At 44.3% G+C, this 20,087-nt stretch overlaps 1 protein-coding gene across 1 annotated transcript in view; it reads left to right on the top strand.

Moving 5' to 3' along the window:
* ST14 (ST14 transmembrane serine protease matriptase) overlaps nt 1–20,087 on the top strand; it is a 45,750-nt gene that overhangs the window by 13,002 nt on the left and 12,661 nt on the right. Inside the window, exons 2-12 of the mRNA XM_063138896.1 lie at nt 4,791–4,950; nt 6,976–7,103; nt 8,342–8,412; nt 8,501–8,661; nt 10,340–10,375; nt 13,317–13,554; nt 13,953–14,092; nt 14,545–14,642; nt 16,373–16,482; nt 18,379–18,509; nt 19,718–19,822. Coding sequence (XP_062994966.1) covers nt 4,791–4,950; nt 6,976–7,103; nt 8,342–8,412; nt 8,501–8,661; nt 10,340–10,375; nt 13,317–13,554; nt 13,953–14,092; nt 14,545–14,642; nt 16,373–16,482; nt 18,379–18,509; nt 19,718–19,822 — 1,378 coding nt within the window. The remainder of the gene's footprint in view (nt 1–4,790; nt 4,951–6,975; nt 7,104–8,341; nt 8,413–8,500; nt 8,662–10,339; nt 10,376–13,316; nt 13,555–13,952; nt 14,093–14,544; nt 14,643–16,372; nt 16,483–18,378; nt 18,510–19,717; nt 19,823–20,087) is intronic.

Consider the following 20,087-nt stretch of genomic DNA (forward strand, 5'->3'; position numbering starts at 1 on the left):
AATCCAGTGCTCTGTTCGCACAGTGGCCAACCAGCAGTTGACCATGGACCCACAAGCAGGACACAGTGCAACAGCACCCTCCCACCCATGTTCCCCAACAACTGGTGTATGTAAGCTTATACTGGAGGTAGCACATAGCTTTATTTTTTGTGAACTGCCCAGGGAGCTTCAGCTATTGTGCAGTATAAAAATGCAATAAAATAAAAAAATAATCAGGACTAGTAGCCTTCTCCTCCAGGAATTTATCCAACCCCCTTTGAAAGCCATCCAAATTGGTGGCCCATCGCTTCATCTCGTGGTAGTGAATTCCATAGTTTAACTACATGCTGTGTGAAGAAGTATTTTCTTTTATTTGCTCTGACTCTCCTGATGTGTTGGACTACAACTCCCATCATCCCTAGACAGCATGGTCATTTGGGATGATGGGAGTTGAAGTCCAACACTTCCAGAAGACAGTAGTTTGGGGAAGGCTGCTCTGTCATTTCTAGGAACTGAGTCTCAGTTTTGTTTCTGGCTAGTCTTACGTGGATGGGTTATATCCATGGGTCTTCTAAGCTACATGGAGGCTGAAATGACTCTCTATGCCTTGGAGCTCCGGACATATGGTGCGAAGATAAAAGTGGAGGAAGGAAAGGACAGTTTCTCTCCTCTGGAAAAGCCCTCAAAGTTCTCCGGAATTGCTGTTCCTGACAAACTAATCCGCATATGGCCTAAATTGGGCATGTTTCCACAGTGTATACTTCAAGCATTGAGTCATCAAAGGGATAGTCAACAAGCCCGGTCAAATGAAACCAGACTGCAGATTACACAACAACAGCGTGGCAGGATTGAGTTCTGGAGAAGGAAGTGAGCCTAAGTAAATCATTGAAGGCAGTTGGCTTGGATATGAGCAACAAAGCTTCCCCGGTGGCAGTTTTTCTCGCTTAGCCAAAATCATCCTTACAGGGTTGGTCAGGGGATAAAAGATAGAGATGCCGAGAGTGCTTCTTAAAGGATTGTACAAGATGTCTTGGGAGCATTGCCGATGACTTGAAGACTTGGGAAGAAGAATGACATGGTGGTGCTGGTGTGAGTGTTTTATGGTGGTTCCCCACATCTCATGATTTTTAGTCGGGCTGTGCTCCGCTCCGTTTTGGGTCGCAGAAGCGGTAGCGGAGCGGCCTGCTTCGCCTCCGCCCAAGGCGAATTTGAATCAGGTTGGGTGGCCAGTGGAGTGTTGCAAAGCGGTTCTCTCATTTGCGGAGTGCTCCGCGTGTTTTGGGGGCTCTGCCCACAATTACTTCTTGGGAGGAGAGCAATGACAAATCTTGATAAAATAGTTAAGAGCAGAGACACCACACTGACAACAAAGGTCCGCATAGTTAAAGCAATGGTATTCCCCGTAGTAACCTATGGCTGCGAGAGCTGGACCATAAGGAAAGCTGAGCGAAGGAAGATAGATGCTTTTGAACTGTGGTGTTGGAGGAAAATGCTGAGAGTGCCTTGGACTGCAAGAAGACCAAACCAGTCCATACTCCAGGAAATAAAGCCAGACTGCTCACTTGAGGGAATGGTATTAAAGGCAAAACTGAAGTACTTTGGCCACATAATGAGAAGACAGGATACCCTGGAGAAGAGGCTGATGCTAGGGAAAGTGGAAGGCAAAAGGAAGAGGGGCCGACCAAGGGCAAGATGGATGGATGATATTCTGGAGGTGACAGACTTGACCTTGGGGGAGCTAGGGGTGGCGACGGCCGACAGAAAGCTCTGGCGTGGGCTGGTCCATGAAGTCACGAAGAGTCGGAAACGACTGAACGAATAAACAACAACAAAAGGACTGCATTGGGCGAAAAATTGCTTATAACTTCTTTGTTTTTAAAGCTAGATCCCTGAAAATTACTATGCTTAGACATTGATGATTTGGGGTCATTTGTGTCAATTTTCAGAATTTTTCATCATGCGGTTTGCTTGCAATTAATTTTCATTGAATGGATAAAGTGGTAGGGGGGAACCTGCTTTTTTTCAGCGTTGATTGACAGGTTCATCTCCCAATCGTGATAACTGATCAGCCCATGTGAAGCACCCTCCAGTCCCAATGTTGGAGGGGGGGGGGAATAAGCAAAATGGGATACTTAGTAACTTTTCTTTCTTTGTCTTTTGTAGGACTTTTGTAACTTTTTGAGTGCATTGGTGAAGCAGTAGCCCCAGCAAACTCACACACACAACCTTAAATGATATACAAAGTAAAATAACAGATAGGCAACACAGCACTGTTGTTCACATAACTTTGGTGAACAACTGAATAGATGTGGTGCAAGTGGATGATGTGCTGTACGGCATGTGGACATGCCCAGGGCCCACTGACCTTGAGGGTCATCAGAACCCTCCAAAGGGGAAACAGTGGAAGGAAGCCAATGATTTGCATGAGTTGATGTGTGATGTGGCTTCTCAAAGGCAGGTACCTAGACAGGACTGGCCAAATAACTGGTGGCACAGTCCACTGTCCCACTGGGCACATTCACTTTCCCCTTACTGGTAATAAAATCAGGCAGTGTTTTCTTTCTAATTCTTCTTCTTGTTGTGATTATTAGTATTTTTATTGTTATTATAATTATTGGCTGGGCATACCCTGGAGTGTGTGAACTGTGATGGAGGTGTGTGTGTGTGTGCATCTTGAAAAACCAACATGTTATAGCACTTTGAAATGAGTGGATGGCATGAAAGAAATTAAGTTTTTAAGAAGTATTGCGACCCGAGCGTGGCAACGCAAGGTCTGAGTTGTTGTTTATCCCATGAACAGCTATGTGCTGTACGCTCATCCACTTTAATAATTTTCTATCTTGAAGTTCCCTGTGTTCATTTTTGACGTGGTTACCTGAGAGGAAGATTCTGATTTAGGTTTAACTTTAAAAATCCCTCCAAAATCAGGGCATGATCTGATTTCCTTCAAATTGGGCATGAATAAGGATCTATGTGGAAGCTGTCATGGTGGCCACTTAGATGTGTGTATATGGAAAAATGATGGAGATACATGCATTTCTGTAAATGGGGGGAATCTTTTAAATATTCACCAAAATTCAGGGCATGATGGGATTTCCTTCAAAATGGGCATGAATAAGGATCTATGTGAAAGCTTTCATGGTGCCCATTTTGATGTTTCTAAGTTGAAAATTAAAAAAAGTTATACATGTTTGACATTTTCAATGCAAGTCTATGGGGGGGGGGGGAACCACAGAGCTCCAATCTGGAGCCGGACCAGAGGCGGATCGTCCGAAAGTGGAGCGAACCCGATCCAAAATTTGCGGATCGGGGGGTTCCGTGCACAGCCCTAATTTTTAGGATTTGTCCAAAGTTTCCACAGCAGAAGCATGGAATTAAATGCATTCCAATGGTACATTTGTGTGATGTGCAGATTCTTAAGGTTGGTGCATCAACAGCCTCTAAAATAACACTTTCACTAAGAACTGAAGCATTTTATGATACTAGAAATGAACGTCTTCTACATTCCTTTTAATGGGTCTTTTCACATAAACTAAGCCCATGGAACCAATATGTCCATGAACACTTCTCCTCGTGCCCACCAGGTTCTCTGCCTCTCCATGGTGGACCATCCATCTGGGCTAAAGGCAGTAGTTTATCTACTTAGACCAATGGTTCAACCCATTCCCCCCACCCCTTGGAAGTTAATTTGTTTGCTACTAGAACCAATTTACTGCAGAGGTCGAGGCAGCTGAGCAGAAGGAAGTCAGCTTGCAGCTGTGTCTGGGCTGTGTGCCAGGCAAAAGGAAATTCACTCCTAACCTTTTCCTCCCTGGGATGGTGAAAAGTTGCTGACTTTACAGTGGAACTCTGTCACCTCGGAACTCTTAATGCTAAATGCGTAGCACATGAGGCGTGGCCTCGGTTGAGCCCATCTGGCCTGGCATGATCTGTTCTGCAGGTGTTCCGGTAGGGTTGGGCAGGGATAGTGAAAAAGCTATGATCCTGAAACCCTTGGCGAGTGTGCAATACTTGTATTTCCCTGCAGTTTCTGGCGATGAGTGTGTGTGTGTTGTGACGCTGACTCTTTATTCAGAGTTTCTGTGTCCTAGAACAGCCTCTCCCAACCTCCAGATTTGTTGGAATCCAATTTCCCATCATCCCCAGCCCACTAGATCTTTGAAGGCTGCAATTCCTATTTTCACGTACCCTGGTCTACTCCTCATCCAACTCAATGGGACTCGTTTCTGGACAGACTTGTATAGGACTGCCCCGTTAGTCTGAACCAGTAGAGCAAGGTTGGGCAGAAGGCAGATCTCCAGATGTTTTGGACCACAACTCCCAGAAGCCCCTGCCAACATGGTCAATAGCCAGGAATGATGGGAGTTGAAGTCCAAAACATCTGAAGATCTACTTTCTGCCCACCCCTGGTGTAGAGCACAGGGTGGTGGAATGCTGATGCTCTGAACACAGTATACATTTTGGGAATGGGGGAAGAAGTGAGACATCTTTATGTCTCTACACAAGGAGTATGTGAGGTATGTGAGGTATGTGTAGCGGTTAGAGTGTTGGGCTGGGACTTGGGAGATCTGGGTTCTAGTCCCCACTTAGCCATGAAGCTCACTGAATGATGTTGGGCCAGTCACTGACTATCAGCCTAACCTACCTCACAGGGTTCTTGTGAGGATAAAAGGGAGAGGCGGACCAAATAAGCCACCTTGGGTTAATTGCGAGAGGAAAAACGGGGGTGGGGGATGTATATAAGTGTAATAATAAATAAATGTGAACAATTCATGGGAATGCAGCCTGACTCTGTGCCTGTCTTACTCTAGGACATGAACGGCTTTGAGGAAGGGGTTGAATTCCTCCCCACCATGAATGCCAAGAAGCTAGAGAAGCGTGGCCCAAAGCGTTGGCTGGTGGTAATTGCTGTCATATCGATCTGCCTTCTCCTGTCCCTCCTGGCTGGATTCCTGGTTTGGCACTTCAAATGTAAGTGATGGTAGGCTGAGGTTGTTCTCAGTGCTAAATAAAAAGAGAGAGAGAGAGAGAGAAATGGTGTTAGGATTGGTCATCTGAATGACTCAACAGATATAGAATTAATTAAATCAGCTTTAGAATTAATTAAATGAGAACATTATGGAAACTTTTATAGAATTGCCTTTTTGGGATGCTGAAGGAAATAGAAGAGAGTTTACAATTTAAGAAGCAACGCTGCTCATAGTTGAAAGCAAAGGCCATATGTCAACATTTGCTCTCCCCTCCTTGCTGATGAATCAACTAAAACTTTAGTTGATTGTTCTACTGACTAAGTCAGTCATACAGGATTTGCCAGAAGGGCCTAGGAAGGGTGCACCAGTGAGCAGCACCTCATGACTTTGCACTTTCAGTGTGTCATGCTCAAAGTGGTGACATGCACCTTTTTCAGGGTGAGATGTGTGAACTAGACACACAACTGGAAATCATGCATCTCACATCAACCTGCCCAAGCCTTGTGATCAGCTTCTGAGTCCCAGGGGCAGGGCCTATTCTGTGCTGGCACCATCTCATGCAAAGGCATTAATTGGGAGTGGTAACTTTTGCTGAACGAATGATGACAATAATGACTCCCCCCCCCCTCTTGCAGGGAACCCAAGGGTGCTCACGTAGCCCTCCTCCTCTCCCAATTTATTCTCACAAGGTTAGGCTGAGAGTCAGTTTCTTCAGTTGTTTTGGACTACAACTCCATTTAGCCCTAGACAGCATAACCCGTTGTTAGGGATAATGGGAGTTACAGTCCAAAATATCTGGATGGCACCAGGATGCCTATCCTTGATTTAGATCTTAACAGTGGAAGGAGCCAGCAAATGAAGTGGAAGGGGTGAAATGGAGAAGCAATAATAACAAGGAATCAATGGATTGTATCTCATGTTAGTCCTGCTTAAGGTAGATCTGTTGAATTGAATGGGGCTTAAGTTAAACTAACATAGGCCCTGTTCAGAAGACACCTTAAACCATGACTTTAACCATGGTGCTTAAGACAGAAAGCCGAGCTGTGTTAAGAAGACACCTTAAACCACAGCTTTAACCATGGGGAATAATGCTTTTTGCCTTACTCACTGTGGTTAAAGCCATGGTTGTTTTCTGAACACAGCCTAGCTTTCTGCTTAACCATTGTGGTTAAAGCTGTGGTTTAAGGTGTCTTCTGAAAGGTGCCATTGGATACAACCCAATGTGAGCAAAGATGGTTAAACATACATAGGCTTGAGTTTTGTTGTGGGGGAGGACATGAAGGTGGGATCCTGAGCATCTTCTTTCTGGAAATGACTAGTTCTGCAGCAGAAAAATCACATGGAATGCGATATTCCTGGACAATATTTCTGCCACAACTGGGATCTTTTGGGAAAAGTTGATCCACGCGTGCAGATTGCTTTCTTGAACTTGCTCACAAATTTATGAAACTGGACGAGGGGCATCTTATCTGTCTTTGGTTGTGTGTGCGTGTGGTAACACCTCCTTAGGAATTAAACGGTAGGGCTGCAAGGACGGAAGCAGAGGGAGGAAGGGTTTGTTTTTTTCTGAATGAGATGGCGTAAGTTTGGTTTTGTTAGTGGGCCTCCAGCACACAGGGCTTTCCTGGATGCAAAGTAAGTGAGGGACAAAATGGACATTATTTTTAATCTGTGCCTAGTCTATCTACATCTCTTGTTCTTTCCCCCCCTTTTTAAAACTCTAGAGTAGGTGCAGAGGGCCTGATCCAGAAATTAAAAGCCCCCTACCACTGCAATAGGGCCCCAATCCAAATGGGGGTGTGTGTAGGCCTACTCCAGTGTAAAACTAAAGAAAAAAGAAGGTAGCTGCTAGCTACAATTTCAAAGTAATGTCTGTTTTGGCCCTGAACCTGTTTTGGGACAGAAGTGTCCAAATTAACCACAGCCCATCCATTCCAGGCACTTCTAGCCCTGTAGGGTAGATCACTGTCCATTCAGTACCTTTTAAAAAAAATATCTCCCTCTGTTTCCCAATGGCTTCTTTTAGACAGAAACGCCCCTGAACAGAAGCGCTACAATGGTCACCTGAGGCTCACGGGGTCTCAATTCATCGATGCTTACGAAAATTCCAGGTCCTCTGAATTTGCTGTTCTAGCCAGGAATGTGAAGAAAATGGTAAGGACATCTGGGCTTCCAAGGCAGCCTTGGTGAAGTGGGTTGTATTGGGTATCTGGGGTTGAACCGTGTTAAGCTGCATTACGCTGAGTAAGCCCACTGGCCTGTGTAGTCCGATATTGGCAATGGCTCGCCAGGGTTTCAGACCAGAGCCTTTCCCAGCCAGGGATGGTCCAAGATATTTTGCTGTCTGAGGGAAAGGAGATGATGGTGTCTCCTCCCATTCCACGCACTGAAGCAAACTGGACTGGCAATTGAGATTTACTTCAATACTGGCGCCGGAACATTATCTTCCATCACACCTGAGGGCAGCCGGATAGTTTAGGGACTGCAAGAGTGTGGTACACATGGCTCTGTCCCCCAACAGAAGGGAATGGTCAGGGGGCTCAGGAGAAATAGTCAAGGGATTGCCACTGCTGCCCTCCCCCTGGCATTTGCTGCCTGAGATAGTTACCTCACTCTGCCAAATGGCAGAGCTGGCCTTGTTCCCAGCCCTTACCTGGAAATGCTTGAGGCTGAATCTGAGGCCTTCTGCATGCAAAGCTGAGCAATGGCCCCTCCCAATTAATTGACCATCTTGGGCAGCCCTGCCCACATCTGCAACCTTCAGGCTCCATGTTCCCCATATCCGTGGCCATTCGCAGTGCAACTGATGGCAAGTCCTCGCTAGTCCTCTCTCTGGGTCCACAACCTACTATTGAGTCCACTGGAAGGTTCTTTTTCCATTGCCTTTCTTCTGTCAGACAGCAGGTCCACATGCTTCCAGGCTTAGGTGTGGTGCTGCCTGCTTCTCTTTTCAACTCCAAATCTCTCCACGATATGGTCTCTCAAACTCTTAAGGCCATCCTTCCCCAACTCAGATCCCTGAAGATGTGTGGACTGCAACCCCCATCATTCCCACCCAGCATGGCTATGTAATACTACCACCTCTCCATTTTTCCCCAATTGATGGATTCAGAGGTTCTCCCACATTAGGCCCATGAAAACATGAACAACTGATTCTTAGGTCCATTCTCAAGCTGCAGTCCAAGGTCTACTCTAGGGTTGACCAGCAAACTGGGTAGATCTGGCCAGAAAGCAAAACTGTTAGAACACCAACAGCTAAATAGGCAACACATGAGCAACTGGTGCAGGCAATGAGAACAATGGGCACAGCTGGAACATGTGGGCTGGTTCTAACAGCTGGATTTGCTAGAAATGTATTTATTCTGAATATAACCACCTCTCTGTGTCTTTAGCTCACAGACATCTATGACAATAATAAGGATGTTGGCCCTTTCCACAAGGAGACTAAGATAACTGCCTTCAGGTGGGTCACACATTTCACACATCTTTTTGCAACCCGGATTGTTTGTTCCAGGCTCTAACTTATTTGACATTTTCCCCCCTCCATGCAGTGAAGGCAGCATTATTGCTTACTACTGGTCAGAATTCAGTGTCCCTAAATACAAGGTGGGTGCCCTTGACAAGGCCATGACAAACATCCAGGCTTCAATTCCAGCAGTGCCGTGGAAATCACGAAATCACGAATTGCGAGTTGAGTCGCTTGTTGCTTTCCGTGAGTATCCGTTCTGCCTCTGTCTTCTCTTCTACCTCCTCCTTGTCCCACCCCCCACAACCTTGGCCTGGCTTGGGGGAGTGTGGTGTGAGCATTTGATTCCAGGGCTACGTATTATGGCTGTGGCAAGTTAAAGGAAGTCTTTAGGAAGGCAAAGTGATTAATTTGAGTAGGGGTTGGCCACTTGAGGCTTGGTCTCCTGTTCTGAGCTTTGCCAGTGCAATTTGGAGACCCAACCTCACCCATGGCTTCCTTCCTGGCTGTTACAGAGGGGTAAGCCAGGCCTGAATGGAAAACAAATGTTGTTAATGGTCAGTCTGACCATTGTACATTTCTGCACTTTATCAATTGAAAGAGGCAGCACATTTTATTTATTTTATTTACAAAATTTACATACCTCTCTACATCCAATTAAAAGGGGATAAAGTAACGATAATAGCAGCAACAATAACAACAGTAACAGTGAATTAAAACCTTTAGATTATGCCAGTAAAGCCATGGCTGGTTAGTCAGGGAAGGTTTGTTTAAATAGAAATGTCTTCAGCAGGCACTGAAAATGAAAGTGTTGCTGCCTACTTGACATTGGCAGGGAGTTCCATAGAGAGAGGGCCAACACACTAAAGGCCCTACTCTGAGTGGATTCCAAATAGAACTGCCAGGAGTGCCAAGAATTGTAAGAGGTGTTTTGGGCTCCGAGCTTACCAGAAAGTCTGTCCTTTCTTTCTTTCTTTCTTTCTTTCTTTCTTTCTTTCTTTCTTTCTTTCTTTCTTTCTTTCTTTCTTTCTTCCTTCCTTCCTTCCTTCCTTCCTTCCTTCCTTCCTTCCTTCCTTTCTTTCTTTCTTTCTTTCGGCCTGTTCAAACCACATGCTAAACCATGGTTAGGCTGCTAACCTGTTTGCAGCAAGTGGTTAGTGAGCATGTTTAAACCATGGTTATGTAGCCACCATGCTTAGGAATGATTCACATGACACATCCAGCCATGGTTCACATGACACACTTAGCTGTAATGTTTAGTTCAAAACACTTAACCATAATGGTTTAGTGTGTTGTCTGAACAGGGCCTTTCTTTCAACATGGAATGTGGAAGGAAGGGGGTGCAGAATTCTCATGCCAAAAAAGAGAGAGAAAACCCTGAAGGAATTTGAATTCTCTGCTCAGAGGAAGTGGCACAAAATGACTCTCTACCCTGCCCACATACACAGTTTATATTCTGATGATATTTCCACCAAAATGGCCCTGTCTGGTAGACTGAGAGGATAAGAGGAAGGCAGAAGGCATGGGACTGTGTGTGTGTGTGTGTGTGTTGTGTGGCAGGAGTCTGGTCCACCATCACTCCTCCCCTTCCCTTCTCAAATTAAAATTTTCCTGTAGTAAAAGATGTTCACCAAGGAAATTACGGAGAGGTTGACTGATTGCACTGTCAAACCTTAGTAATTAGCGGAAATCTATATCATGAAATTAAATGCTTTCAGCCTGGTCATGATAATTCATTCACTTTTGCTGGTGGCTTTAGTAAGAGGTTCTCATGAACTATCTCAAATCAGGAAAATGCACCATCCTCTGCCTATTCTCTTGTCTCCCAACAATGCAAGCTGGCAGGGGATTTCCTTGCATTGAGCATGCAAAATTAACTTGTTAGTAATATTTTGTGTGTCTGCTTTTTCTGCTTAACTTGCAGCTTCCGATCCGGATTTAATCAAAGCCTCACGGAACAGTAAGTAATATTTAGTTGGACTTTATATCAACAGCAATAAATTAGTCATCAGGCCATTTGAAAAATAGGATCTGTTCCTTCTCTCTGTTTGGGATAGGAAGGAGCATCTCTTTCTGGGGGACAGCTGTATGAAGGGTGTGATCTTATAATCTCTCCCCCCTACCAGTTCCTCTTCCCCCACAGGACACAAAAAGTTCTGGGGTGAGCGGAGAATTCTTTTCCATGTTCTGAGTTCTTCCCATTTACTTCTGAGTTGACATGTATAGGGCTGCACTGTAAGTTATTAAAGAACATCCATGAAAATACCTCTTCGCGAGCTGAAACTAATTTGGTATTAGGGCCCTTGGACCAGGAGAGAATTGGGGAACAACTCTTCTTGAGCACTCTCCTAGCTTGAATTTGCTTCCAACATATATAATCTGTTGGTTATAAGCTCCTTTTCAACATTGCTCATATTTGACTCCTTTCATTTCCCTCCCCCGCCTTAGACCTCATCCCCCAGTGTACGTACAAAGCGAAAAATGTAAACAGTTTCCGAAGCCTCATAAACATGTCGCATACTTTACGCAACAAAAGCAAGTTTGAATTGCAAAAACAGGGGGTGCGTTTGGGGAGGAGAGAGACAGGCGGAGCGGCGCGAAGAGGACCGGGCCTGATCCGGATTTTCCGGATCGGGCCACGAAGCGGATTGGGGGGTCCGTGCACACCCCTACCTAGGATTACGGCATTTGGGTTTCCCCTCTGCTCTGAGACTGGGGGACAGGAGCAGGAAGGCAATTCAGGAATGGGCCCTGTGTTTATGGAATGCTCTCCCCAAGGAAGCCCACCAGGCTGTGGCACAGCTGTCCTTTTCCCACCAGGCTCAGACAGACTTATTCTCCTAGACATTATTCTCCTAGACAGACTTATTCTCCTAGACATTTGGACTTTAGTTATGGTTTGTTTATTCTGGGCTCCCTTTACGGTGTTCATTCTAGGTGGCGGGGGTGAGGTGGAGATTTCTGAAGCCACACTTTCTGTATTGCTTTTATATTATGTATTTATGGTGTCCATTTATATTTGTATTACTGTGAAAATTATTCTTTATATTGACCGCCTCCCCCCAGTTAAGTTAATTATGAATTTCTATATTTGTGTACGTGCGCGTAAGCCATTTTGAGACTGCTTTTTGCAGCGGGAAGCAGCAAGTCATAAATGATGAAGATGATAATAATAACAACAATAATAGTTTGTCAATAAGATGCGAGAAAGACTTTCAACATGTTTCTTTTTCAAAGATGCATTTAAACATGACATTTGAAATTCAAGAAGTCTTAATTTGTAATTTGAAAACTGTGCGACGTCTCAAGCTTTTGTGAAATGTTTGGTTTTGGTCCCTCCATGGAGTTTGTCCTTGCCTGTTCATACCTATATCCTTATCTATATATCTTTAACCAACAACATAAACTTTAACATGCAAGCAATATGCTTTGCCTACTTTTACATTTAAATCAAGATAATTGGAGGCAATGGTTGGATATACTAATTACAAAGCTAGGGTATCCACCCTCCAAACACAATTAAGAACAATAATTAATCACAGTACTATTTTAACCCTTTATATAACCTCTGTAATAACAATTCAATATCATAATAACAATTCTATATCAACATTTCAATAACTTCAGCATTGCATATATGCATAAACTCAGTCTTTGCACCAGTTTTACAATACACACTAATCACCATTCAAACACACCAATTTGATGTCATGTATACATAGACATAATCTTTGGCACCAATTTTACGATATGGACTAACCACAATGCATTTCACCATTTCTATAATTACAGTTTTACATACATGTAAACATAAGACTTTTAATTAGAATTTTAACAATTTCCATATCTGTATACACCCATTTTTTAGTGTAGAAGTTTCATTACACCTTTAGCATGGTAGTTTCATTGCACCAACAGGAGTCCGGTACATTAACCTGTTTCGTGAGATACTGCTTCTTCGGGAACACGCTTCTCTCAGACTGTAAGCCAAGGCCTTTCATAATAGTCTCCCATAATACATAATTTCTCATACGTTTTAGGACAGGCACTACTGAAGCTAGCTCTCAAGGCTGTCAGGTACATGTATTATGAAAGACTATTATGAAGGGCCTTGGCTTACAGTCTGAGAGAAGCGTGTTCCCGAAGAAGCAGTATCTCACGAAACAGGTTAATGTACCGGACTCCTGTTGGTGTAATGAAACTTCTACACTAAAAAATGGGTGTATACAGATATGGAAATTGTTAAAATTCTAATTAAAAGTCTTATGTTTACATGTATGTAAAATTGTAATTATTGGAATGGTGAAATGCATTGTGATTAGTCCATATCGTAAAATTGGTGCCAAAGATTATGTCTATGTATATATGACATCAAATTGGTGTGTTTGAATAGTGATTAGTGTATATTGTAAAACTGGTGCAAAGACTGAGTTTATGCATATATGCAATGCTGCAGTTATTGGAATGTTGATATAGAATTGCTGTTATGATATATAATTGTTTTTACAGAGGTTATATAAAGGGTTAAAATAGTACTGTGATTAATTATTGTTCTTAATTGTGGTTGGAGGGTGGATACCCTACCTTTGTAATTAATTTACATTTAAATCACCAGCTACTGTTGTAGGAATCCATAACTTAGTACATCTTTTTCAAAGCAAGTCCTCTAAGAAAAGACAGTAGATCCAATTGTTAAGTGAAGAGCTGTTTACTGAAAATACCTGGGATTTAATCTATTGGTATCAATAATTTTGCCTCCTGCACCTGGGACATTTGTGTATGTTTCCCCACCTCCCTGCTTTTAAATCCGCTGCTTTTTTGCCGACTGCCGTGTTCTCTGAATCTAAGATGCTTTAGCATCTTTTTTGTTTATTTGTTTGTTTTTCCTTTCACCTGGCTAGGCAGCTGCCACTATTCCTTGCATGCAAAAGAAGGTACGATCACCACCTTTACCACCCCAGGGTTTCCCAACAGCCCCTACGCATCCAACGCGCGCTGCCTGTGGGTGCTGAGGGCCGACGCAAACTCTGTCATTAGCCTGACCTTCACGACGTTTGATGTGGAGCCGTGCAACATGGGTAATGACTACGTCAAGGTGTACGACTCGCTGAGCCCGGTGGACCCCCATTCATTGGTGAAGTAAGTCTAAGGGTTGGGTTGCCATGGTTTTGGGGCCCCAGAGGACCTACCCATGGCACAGCTACCATGAATCGCAGAGGCAGAAAGAGTTTGTGGCATGCTTGGGCAAACTCAAAGAGCTTAGGCTGTGCTCTTTCCGGTCAAGCAAGTTGCAGTGGTGAAGATGAGGAACAACTCCAGGGGTGTCTTGTCAGCAGGACTCTGCTGTGGTATGGGTTCTTGGAGGTGTCTGACCAATGCCTATCTTTGATGCTAGCCCTGGCTTCCTAGCTGGCAGGCTCTTTCATTCTCCTTTCCACATCAACGTTGTGGAAGTGGGGTCACCACAATGACTACTGTTGGGTTAACTCTCTTCTCCACAGCTCCCTCGAAATGTTTCTCTTCTTCCTTCCTCCTAGGCTGTGTGGCAGCTATGTTCCTTCATACAACCTGACCTTTGTTTCCTCTCAAAATGTTCTTCTGGTCATGCTCCTCACGGATGCTGAAGGGCGGTACCCGGGGTTCAAGGCGGAGTTCTTCCAGATGCCGAAGATGAAAGGTAAGAAGAGCTCTGCTGTTATTCCATTTTTTGTGTGTGTGGTGAAAGACAGTAAAAGGATTGATTCATAGTAGAAGAGGAAACGAAGGGGTTAAAAGCAACTCTTGTTGAAAAATATCTTGAGGATAATGCTTTCTTTCATAAGACGTAACCTGGGGCGTGGGTTTCTTTCTCGATCTTGAAATAGCAGCTCCCCCCTTGCTCCTGGCTGCTCTAATGATACCTCCTAATGAGAGATGGGCAGGAATGGCATTGGGTAAGCCGTTGGACAGATGTGAGCAGGTGAGACATAATTGGTCTCCAGGGTTAAATCCATGCCTTCGTAGTAAATCGGGTACCTCCAGAGACTGGCTTAACCTCATTAAAGGCTGCTCAGCACAAGTGTCGCTTTTCCTACTTGCTTTTCCAGAAAGCTCCAAAATAGGGTTCACTTTGTTTTCTTTCTGTCTTAGCGTGCGGTGGGTTTTTGACGGGAACATCTGGGAAGTTCAGCAGTCCTTATTATCCAGGCCACTATCCTGCTGATATGGATTGCATCTGGAATATACAGGTAAGAAGCCTAGAAGAAGAACTTGGTTGGTTGGTTGGTTGTGGATTCACAGTGCAGGTTAAGAGAGAGAATTTCTAGCCTCTCTATCATCCTAGCAAGAAACTAGAGATGGGAGGAGGCTCCAAAATCAGTGGCTGATGCAGGGTGGCCAGAGCAGGGAGGTGAACGTCGCCTCCGTGCTCCAGGTGTCCTGCATTTTTGGCTAGATGGGCGATTCTAGTATTTTTGGCTAGATGGGTGATTTTTCTTGTCTAGCCAGGGAGTTTAAGGGCATGGGGGAGGTCGTGTGACTCATAGGAAGCTGTGTAAAGTAGCTTCCACCATCTCCTCCCCTCTTTGCTCTCTGTTTCTGAGCACAGAGACTGGCAAGAACCATGCTAGGGGGGAGGGGGTGGGGAGTGCAGTTTCTGGGAACCGTGGTGGGGACCCTAGCTCTGACCTTGGTTCCCAGGAACCGAACAATCCTATGTCCATTTAGACAGTGTCTAGTGCCCATAGGATTGTGCCCTTAACTGTTCTAAACTGTGTATCTTTTTAAAAAATAGACCACATTTATTATAATGTTTTAGCGTAATGTTGTTTTTGTATTCATTTTTATGAATTGTTGTGAATCATCCAGAGAGCCTTGGCCATTGGGTGATGTTGTTGTTGTTTATTCGTTCAGTCGCTTCCGATCTTGAAGTCCGACTCTTCGTGACTTCATGGACCAGCCCACGCCAGAGCTTTCTGTCGGCGATACAGCAATAAAATCAATAACAACGAATACTAATAAATAATATTCCAGTGGTGGGTGGGTCTAAATGCAAAAAGCGTGGGGCCAAAAAACCAGCATATTAAGAACATCAGGACATCAGAAGAACCATGCTGGATCAGACCAAGGGTCCATCTACTCCAGCACTCTGTTCCCACAGTGGTGAACGAGCCATTGACCAGGGACCAACAAAGCAGGACACGGTGCAACAGCACCCTCCCACCCATGTCCCCCAGCAACTACTGTATAGAGGCTTACTGCCTCTGATTCTTGAGGTCGCACTTAGCCATCAGGGCTAGTAGCCATTGATAGCCTTCTCCAGGGATTTGTCCACACCCCTTTTAAAGCCATCCAAATTGGTGGCGAACACTACATTTTGTGGTAGTGAATTCTATAGCATAACTATGTGCTGGGTGAAGAAGTCCTTCCTTTTATCTGTCCTGAATCTTTAAGCTCTTACTGCCAACGACTAAGCCTTTGGGAAGGCATTTCAACCTACTAGAGTAGAGTTGGGGGTGGGGGGAAACCATGCAGAAACCACAAAAACAATTGGTCATTGGGAGGAAGAGATTGGGGCCAGGAGCATGGCCATCTGGGAAACTCCAACAGGCCAGATTTAGCCTGCAGGCCTGAGGTTCAACAACCCTGCTCAATGAAATCGCCGCCATCTTCCAATGCTAGCAGTTGCGAAGGACAACAACAGAGGAGGGTTCTTACTTCCATGCCATTCATGGGCTTCTTGGAGGCATCTGGGTGGCTGCTGTGGGAGTTGGGATGCTGAATGAGACCTTTGGTCTGGTCCAACAGGGATTGTCTTACGTTCATGTTACTTCAAGCTATGAAATGATTACTTCGGCTGCTGCTTTGTTGCCATGGTAGCTTGGGAAGGCAATAAAAAAGAGAACTAGCTTTTCAACAATGCCCCTCTGTTTTTCTTCTCTACCCCCATCCCTCCTGCCCCCTCTAATCTTGTCTTCAGGTCCCCAAAGAGAATAACGTGAAGGTGCGCTTCAATGAGTTCTTCCTTGTAGAGGATGGTGTTCCGGTTGGTTCATGCACCAAGGACTATGTAAAAATCAACAATGAAAAGTAAGAACCATGCGATGGGTTTGGAAACTCCAATCATGCAAGATTGTGATGTTCACGAGGAAACTGGGATTAGAATATTTCTGCTGCAGCGGAGGTGGAGCTGGGTTTATATTTAATATTTAAAGAGTACCTTGAAGTGGATTTTTGAATATTCCAACATGATTGTTTCTCTTTTCTTATAATTCGGGAAAATATACAGTGCAATAAAAAGCTACAACACGCATTGCAGGGATTCGAAAACCTCTAAACGATGGCAGATTTTTTTTTAACAACAAATGTGGAAAATTCAGACAAACTATTATTATTACTGCTGCTGCTGTTACAACCGCAATTTGCTGTTAATCCTCCTGTAGACAGCTTTGGGAATAAAAAAAATGCACAAACATAAACGATAGACAATGAAAATGTATGAGATGTATGTATTCCAAATGTATAACTTCAAAGAAATAGGAACAGCAATGTCAGACCATAAAAACTTTGGCTGTGCTCCGCTTCGCTTCGGATCGGAGAAGCGATAGTGAGGCGGCCTGATTCGCCTCCGGAAAAGGTGGAGGCAGATTGGTTTGGGGGGGGGGCTGTGGATCGAGGCAAAGAGGATCACCTCGATCCGGAGCTCCGGACGCAGGTAAGTGGGGGGGGAGGGGGACATCTGGCAAGCTGCTGAACAAAAATTGCTAAATGTGGAAGGAGAGGGGTGTCGTCGTTTTCACATATCTTGCTAGGCATTCCACAGTTTTGGTGCCACAATTGAAAGGTTCTTCTCTATTACATGAGCCCGTTGAATCGCTAATGGTGATGGGACAAAAAGCAGAAACTCTGAGACTAATTTCAGTGATCAGGCAGATTCTTCTAGGGAAGGTGGTTCCTGGGACATCTTGGCCCCATGCTTTTTAAATGGAAAACTAGTTCTCCAGGGTAGCAATTTTGCTTGGGCAGGAAGTAGCTGGGTCACCTTCTTTATTTATTGAGTATTTCTAGGCCACCCTCCCAAGATAGTTTGCATAAAATAACAACAACATGAAACTACAATATATCTTTTCAATTACGTAAGATCAGTTAAACAGCATTTTAAATTACCCAACTTCTAACCCTCCAATGCTGATTATAAAACTAACGAAACCATTAGTTTAAAATCAGCAGTAATATAACCATTAAATATATCAAAAAGTTCAGACCAGCATCTCGACTGAAAGCAGCTTGAAGCCCACTTAAAGCTCAGAAGTTATGGGCACAATCATAACTCTGTTGGGAGTAAATTTCACAAATAATGGGGGCCACCACTGAGAAGCCCTCGCCCACCCAGATCACTGCCATCATTATAGAATCATAGAATAGTAGAGTTGGAAGGGGCCTATAAGGCCATCGAGTCCAACCCCTGTTCAATGCAGGAATCCACCCTAAAGCACACCTGACAGATGGCTGTCCAGCTGCCTCTTGAATATCTCCAGTGTGGAAGAGCCCACAACCTCCCTAGGTAACCCATTGTCATACTGCTCTAACTGTCAGGAAGTTTTTCCTGATGTCCAGCTGGAATCTGGCTTCCTGTAACTTGAGCCTGTTATTCCGTGTCCTGCACTCTGGGAGGATTGAGAAGAGATCCTGGCCCTCCTCTGTGTGACAACCTTTTAAGTATTTGAAGAGTGCTATCATGTCTTCCCTCAATCTTCTCTTCTCCAGGCTAAACATGCCCAATTGTTTCAGTCTCTCTTCATAGACTGACTAGCATAATATAATGCGTAATGAGATTGCGGTTTATGCTGGCGGGAAATGGGAGTGAAAGACCCTGTCTAGTTCAGTGTCTCTTAAGTGTTGGATGTTGATCTCTTGAAAGAGATGTGTCCTTCCTGCTATTGGCTTTGCCTTCATGTGACGCTTGCCTTCATGTTCCCCTGCCAGGTACTGTGGTCAACGTAACAATTTGGTGGTATCGAGTCAAACTAACCAAATTAGTGTCCTTTTCCATTCGGACTTTTCTTTGGTAGACAGTGGCTTTACGGCGGAGTTCTTGTCCTATGACTCTAATGACCGTAAGTGGAAATGCCAAAATACGAGCTTGTTGTGGGGAGGGTTCAGGAACCATCCCTATGAGGAATGGCTAAAGCATTTGAACCTTTTAGTTTAGAATGGGGGTCTCCAACATGGAACCTGTCTTGGCACTGGCCAGGTTTCCTGCCCCTCCTGATGTTTATTTTAAAGATTTTTTTTAATAATAATAATAATACAAAAAAACCCTATGGAGGCTGGCATACTATAAAGCAAATTGTTGCCCTCCAGCACCATTGTTTGGGGGTTCAAAAAAGGAGGTTTGTGTTTTGCAGCTCAGACCCCACATAGGTGTAGGGTGCGGTTGCACCATATCCTGCTTTGTTGGTCCCTGGCTGATGGCTGGTTGGCCACTGTGGGAACAGAGCGCTGGGCTAGATGGACCCTCGGTCTGATCCAGCAGGGCTCTCATTTATTTATTTATTTATTTATTTATTTATTTAAAACATTTATATCCCGCCCTATATCATTAAGATCTCAGAGCGGCATACAGATAAAAACATACAGTATAAAACAATAAATATGAACAGTTAAAAAGAAATTAAACCATGATACAAGTTAAAACAATATATAATTTAAAAGCAGTAAAAGCAGTTCAAACAATGTGCCAGTGAGTTTAACCATCACAGGCTTTGTTAAAAAGCCATGTTTTTACTTGGCGTTGAAATGAAATCAATGTTGGTGCCAATCGGGCCTCCGAGGGGAGGGCATTCCACAGTCGGGGTGCCACCACAGAGAAAGCCCTCCCCCTTGTCCCATCATAGTGTATATGTTGCATTGGTGGGATGCGGAGAAGGGCTCCTCCAACAGATCTAAGGTCTTGGGCAGGGATATATAAGGAGAAGCGCTCTCTCAAGTATCAAGGTCCCAAGCCATTTAGGGCTTTAAACGTCATTACCAACATCTTGAATTCCGACCAGAAGCATATAGGCAGCTAGTGCAGTTCCTTTAAGACCGGTGTTATGTGGTCTCTGTAAGATATACCTGCCAGCAGTCTAGCTGCTGCATTTTGCACTAGCTGCACCTTCCGTGTCGTCTTCAAGGGGAGCCCCACGTAGAGTGCATTTCAGTAGTCTAACCGGGAAGTTACCAGTGCATGCACTACTGTGGATGCACTTGTTCTATTTACAAGACTAACATCTCTCTCTCTCTTTTTCCTCTTCCTCCCACCGCCCCAATCGCTGCCTTTCAGCATGCCCAGGCAGATTCACCTGTCCGAGCGGCAATTGCATTGACAAATCCAGGCTCTGTGATGGATGGTTAGACTGCAGTGATGGTGCCGACGAAAGAAACTGCAGTAAGTCTCCTCCTTGGCTCTCTTTTGAGAACTTGGAAGCGTGGATAATATATATGATTTGTGTTCTAAATTTTAAAATCAACAACATCAACATTCTGCATTACGATGATTCGAATTCTGCAACTTGTATAAATCATGCAAATTCTGTTGACTATCTTTTAGTCTGCAGAATTTATTCTGCTTTAGTTAATTGGAGGGGACCAATCAGGCAATGAAAGCCTGTGCCCCCCCCCCCCATGCCTCCAGGAAATCCCACTTGACCCTC

The sequence above is a fragment of the Elgaria multicarinata genome, chromosome 12 (assembly GCF_023053635.1).
Source record: "Elgaria multicarinata webbii isolate HBS135686 ecotype San Diego chromosome 12, rElgMul1.1.pri, whole genome shotgun sequence".
In the NCBI taxonomy this organism is placed as follows: domain Eukaryota; kingdom Metazoa; phylum Chordata; class Lepidosauria; order Squamata; family Anguidae; genus Elgaria; species Elgaria multicarinata.